The sequence below is a fragment of the Protomyctophum bolini genome (assembly GCF_963924005.1).
Source record: "Protomyctophum bolini genome assembly, chromosome: 3".
Lineage (NCBI taxonomy): Eukaryota > Metazoa > Chordata > Actinopteri > Myctophiformes > Myctophidae > Protomyctophum > Protomyctophum bolini.
The window spans coordinates 12,421,244-12,426,668 of NC_137864.1; the positions used below are offsets into that span (position 1 = coordinate 12,421,244).

The 5,425-nt window shown below is 42.1% G+C and overlaps 1 protein-coding gene across 1 annotated transcript in view; it reads right to left on the reverse strand.

Moving 5' to 3' along the window:
* Window positions 1-3,004, reverse strand: part of LOC308312191 (neuronal membrane glycoprotein M6-a-like) — a gene marked incomplete at its 5' end in the record, with an annotated part of 11,994 nt that extends 8,990 nt beyond the window's left edge. The window contains 5 exons of the mRNA XM_080758900.1: window positions 1,185-1,250; window positions 1,865-1,941; window positions 2,368-2,521; window positions 2,653-2,809; window positions 2,976-3,004. Of these exons, the coding sequence (XP_080615026.1) occupies window positions 1,185-1,250; window positions 1,865-1,941; window positions 2,368-2,521; window positions 2,653-2,809; window positions 2,976-3,004 (483 nt within the window). The remainder of the gene's footprint in view (window positions 1-1,184; window positions 1,251-1,864; window positions 1,942-2,367; window positions 2,522-2,652; window positions 2,810-2,975) is intronic.
* Window positions 3,005-5,425: the final 2,421 nt, after the last annotated feature.

Genomic DNA, 5,425 nt, shown 5'->3' on the forward strand with positions numbered 1-5,425 from the left:
TCGCTTTGTGGTGTGTTCACTATAATTGTAATATATTTCTAAAAAAAGGAATGGTTTGGACATACAAGGTTTACAGGAACGATATATTGATACAGCCTGTGATCCTCTATAATGATTCCTTCACCCAAAAGGCGCGGCGTAATAAACTGCAGGTTGGCTTTATTAAAATAGGCCTACTTAACATGTAGTAACTATAGCGAGACTAGACTAGACCAATCCAACATATAGTGGCGCCCTATACTAGTTGGGGGAGTAGGCGTGGCCTAGACTGGATCACATTAGTATGATCGGAACGATGATGTGACATCTGACGTAAGGTTACAGTAGCCTATCGAGTCACTGCTAACAACACACATGTACCAAACATGTGAAGCCTGACTGATATAACATAGCAGATCTATGAGCTCTTGACTTAAGTAGTAGATTAAGTAGTAGGCCTAGGATTTTAGTGATTCCCTCTTAACGGTCTGATTCCTTGCACCAAACCGCACCAATGATTCACAATGCAGCTCCGTTTTGTGACGTTTTGCGACTATTTGCATTTTGGTGCGGTTTGGGCTTTACTCTGAGAGTGTACAAATACATTTGTACAGTAACAGACATTTGGTACACTCTCAGAGTTATGGTGGTCCAAATTAAAACGTTTGAGAAGTCCACAAATGAGCTTGGTTCCACATGTTATGGAACCGATTCCGGTTCCTCAATGTTGGATCCGGTTCCTGCGTTTCCTTCGTTTCCGGATCCTAACCCTAGTTGTGAGCAACATGTTGAAGCCAATAAGCCAGTGATCTATGTGTGTGAAAACAACAGACAGGTTCTCACCGCATGGCCATGTGAAAACAACAGACAGGTTCTCACCATTAAAACAACAGACAGGTTCTCACCATGGCCATATGAAAACAACAGACAGGTTCTCACCATGGCCATGTGTAAACAACAGACAGGTTATCACCATGGCCATGTGTAAACAACAGACAGGTTCTCACCATGGCCATGTGAAAACAACAGACAGGTTCTCACCATGGCCATGTGTAAACAACAGACAGGTTCTCACCGCATGGCCATGTGAAAACAACAGACAGGTTCTCACCATTAAAACAACAGACAGGTTCTTACCATGGCCATGTGAAAACAACAGACAGGTTCTCACCATGGCCATATGTAAACAACAGACATGTTCTCACCATGGCGATGACAGCGGCTGCTGCTCCGGCCAGAGCACACACAAACAGGTGGAAGGTCAGGTCCAGCTGGAACACAAAACACAACACAACACAACCATACATCAAGCAACAATAGCTGTACATTTTAACGCAAGACGTCTTTTAAATCCTAACAGTTTTCTGGGAGAGAGATTTGTTTTAATATATATATCTCTCCATCTTATCTCCATATTTCAATCATACTACCTACAGCGTCACGAACCGTCACATCAAAAGTAGCAGATCTGCAAGCTTAAAACGTGGTGCGATGTGACGCAATTCGAGCTTAGAGATCCGTTACTTTTGATACTTTTGATACTTCTGAATTTGAATCCTGAAAACTACTTTCTACCCGACAGAGACAAAGCTAAAATCTAAAATGACAAATGCTTTCCCGGTTTTAACGGGTTAAACTGTCAATAGACAACATTCAACCACTAGATGTCTCCCTTTTACATCATCCCTGTTGAATATAAGGTTTGCTATTTCCCATCCATAAGTAAGCAATCATAACGCTTACAACAACACTGTAACACAATGGCTGCTGCCAATCATTTATTAAGGGGGGGAGGGGGGATAACACATGGATAATGGTGGCTCCCCAACCCCCCCCCCCACACACACACACACACACACACACACACACACACACACACACTCACCTCGTTAGATTCACACATCTTGAAGAACTTCTCGGTTCCTGTGCACACCTTCTTCTCCTCAGAGATGGCCACCATGCCTGATGAATGACAACACCAGTTTGCCTCAGACCTGAATTGTTACTATCCAGAGCGACTTAAAGTAATCTAGGTAAACACATACAATGCAGAGAGAGAGAGAGAGTGTGTGTGTGTGTAGTGCCTCAGTAATCTAGCATCAGAATAAGCATTATAATATCACAAAAATAATAAACTGTACTGTACATTGAAACTATAGAAACTATATGGTACACAAATGAACCTAGCATCTGTCGAAATAACATGGAATAGCTCAGTGTCTCACCCAAGCCCCCAGAGCTCGTTAGCACTTACGCATTTTGACCACAAAATGTTGGTGGTCAAATCGAAACAATGCGGAAGTAGAGTGTTCTTCCGGGTGCCACTGAGCAACATCCATTGAAATGAATTGTCCACACTCTAGCTTATATATAACTCTATGGTCTCACCAAACTGACGTAGGTCCACACAGAAGTTGGTTCCCTCCACCAGGCTGGTGTTCTGGCACATGGACCACACGTTGAAGTACATGAAGACTGGAACACTGCTGAACGCTGTCACTCCCAACCACACCAAGAAGAACAGATAGGCCAGGAACATCAGCTAGAGAGAGAGAGACAGAAAGAAATACACACCACATCAATACACACCGCATGAAGCCTTGAATTAACAAGTAACATTTGAAGCAATGGTCCCATTTAACCCATAGTCCACAGTGTCAACTTAGTTCTTACAAAGGCGGTGAGACAGCGTCCACAGGCGGTGATCTTAAACTCTCCATACAGATCTCTGATGGCTCCGGTGGTGAAGAACCCTTCGACCAGCAGGAGAACGCCGAACACGAAGAACCCGGCCGCCAGTCCATAGATGATGTACTTCAGAATGTCAATACTGTGAAGAGGACACGCATTAGAACATGTTTAGAACATTCATCATATAAGTAACATAAGCCTGTCAGCAGATAGCGTTGGGCAGGAGGTGTAGGACGGAAGCTCTACAACACATCCTCCCGGTGGGGGCTCCACAGTGAAGTGACCGGTAAGGTCATTGTTCCGACCTCTCGTTAGTCTGACCGATTACTAGCATTATCCCAAACTCTAACCCTAACCTCAGTCTTAACCGGCCACATAGGTCGCTAACCCTAACCTCAGTCTTAACCGGCCACATAGGTCGCTAACCCTAACCTCAGTCTAAACCGGCCACAAAGGTCAGACTATAATGGGATGTCGGACTTATGGGCAGTCTTCAAGTGACCAGCAGTGATAAAAAAGGCAATGAAAAAAGAGGGAAGGAAGGAACACAGAACAGGTCAAATAACTCAAATATAAAAAAAGAAGAAGACAAAAATAATTATATATATATATATATATATATATATACTGTACAAACACATAATGTAAAGTATACTGAAAAAGACACTACAGAAAGCAGAAACACACTATACGGTAAAAGGATTCTGTGTCAGATTTGAGGAGATATACAATTATTATTCTCTTCTTCAAATGGAATTACCTGCACTCCAAAACACATGAATAAAAGTATTATTGAGTAATATTCAATAATACTTTTGTGCATGTAATACTGCATTACACGTCTCAGCAAAGAATTGGTCTAATCTCAGATGACAGTTGATGTTCATTGATACTGACAGTTTAGAAATGCGAGACTCAGTTGACTGTGTGTTTAGAGCTAAATTGATACTCAGGACTAGCCTGCATACATGATGTAGTTCTGGAGTCATCTGTCTTCTACACCCCACACATTGAGGAAATAGGATATACGTTATAGATCAAAGCAACTTGAAGCAGTCTACCACAGCACTCTACGATTTATAACGATGATTATGACACCCATCATTGTATTTTATATGATAAATCATCTCATCATCATACTTCATCTCTCTCAAGGAGTCGTTGGCCTGAAAACACCCCTGGTTTACATGACATCTTTTCACAGAAAGAGATTTACTGATCTACAGACAGTACAAGTTAAGTACCATTGTGAAGCACTGTGAGTTTACTGTGAGCTGACAATGAGGTTATAACCTCCCTTCTACTCTGGAATCCTGTCTCAAAGCAGACCAGAGGTAGAAAACCGTGTTCCCTGATGTCATCGCTAGGACACATGCATCAGTACGCAGGAACTGACCGGAAAGTCTGCCGTGGCATTTGGAAATCTACATGATCTCGACCGCGTTCGAAAAATGATGATCAGAGATTAAAATAGGGTGCATATTGCCTCCCAAAATGCAGTTCAGAGTTAAGGGATAAAACAACGACTTCTGCATCACGGGATGCACTACTGTACAGTTTATATATTCTAGGTTATTTTGCTAGCTTTAGTTATGAATTATAATATTTTTTTCTTCTTCTGTTTTTTACATGAATATAACCATAGAAAATTAAATGGGAGTTAACTGCTGCAATTTGTAAAAATGGCAAAATATATCTCCTAACGTCGTTGAAGTGGGACTCATAAAATGTCCCATGGGACTCATCTAAAAGACCATGCCTGCATCCCGGGACTCATTACTATTTTGTGCCAAATGCCATAATAGAGACGTTATGGAGTTTATGTGGTTACATTGATTTATTTTTACGATTTCAGTTCCATTTCCTATTTTAATCAATTTATATAATTTGTATCCTATTTGTGTTAGTTTGTGTTCCTCACTGATTCCTTGTGATTGTGGAGCATATTTGCACTATACCTCCTCCTGTGTGTGTGTGTGTGTGTGTGTGTGTGTGTGTGTGTGTGTGTGTGTGTGTGTGTGTGTGTGTGTGTGTGTGTGTGTGTGTGTGTGCGAGTGCGTGCGTTTGTGCGTGCGTGTGTGTTTGTGTGTGTGTTCTTTCTGACTTCCTGTGTTTGTCTTCCTATACTGAACGCCCGTCTGTCTTGTTCTAATCTGGTTCTCTCTGGGATGGGGGGGTGGGGGGGCAGCAGGTGCATTCTGCGACCACCTGGAGACATTTCAGGAGGCTTCAAATCCTCATCGTGGCCTCACACCAAAATATCTCTCCCTCACTCACACACACACACACACACACACACACACACACACACACACACACACACACACACACACACACACACACACACACACACACACACACACACACACACACACAATCAGCTGTGATGCATAGGGATTGGCAACTCGAGCGGGCATGCATGGCCAACATTATTTGGGAAAGAATGACCCGCTCACCGGTTTGATCGCAAAACGTGTTTCATAGAACAGTCACCACACACTACCAACGTTTTTGAGCTTTTTTAAGCTGATCTTTCAAAACCCACAGAATATATTTTTTCTATGACAATGTAAACTTTTGGTGGATGGGCACGCCATTATATTCATATCATGATATTAGACTGCATGGATCTGTGATTTAGGATATTATTACTATTGTGATGTACTGTACCCCAGCTTATTATGCTTATTATGAAAATTATAAAAGTTAGCATCTGGCAGTTTCTAAGTGCTGGGGACCCATACTCAACATTTCT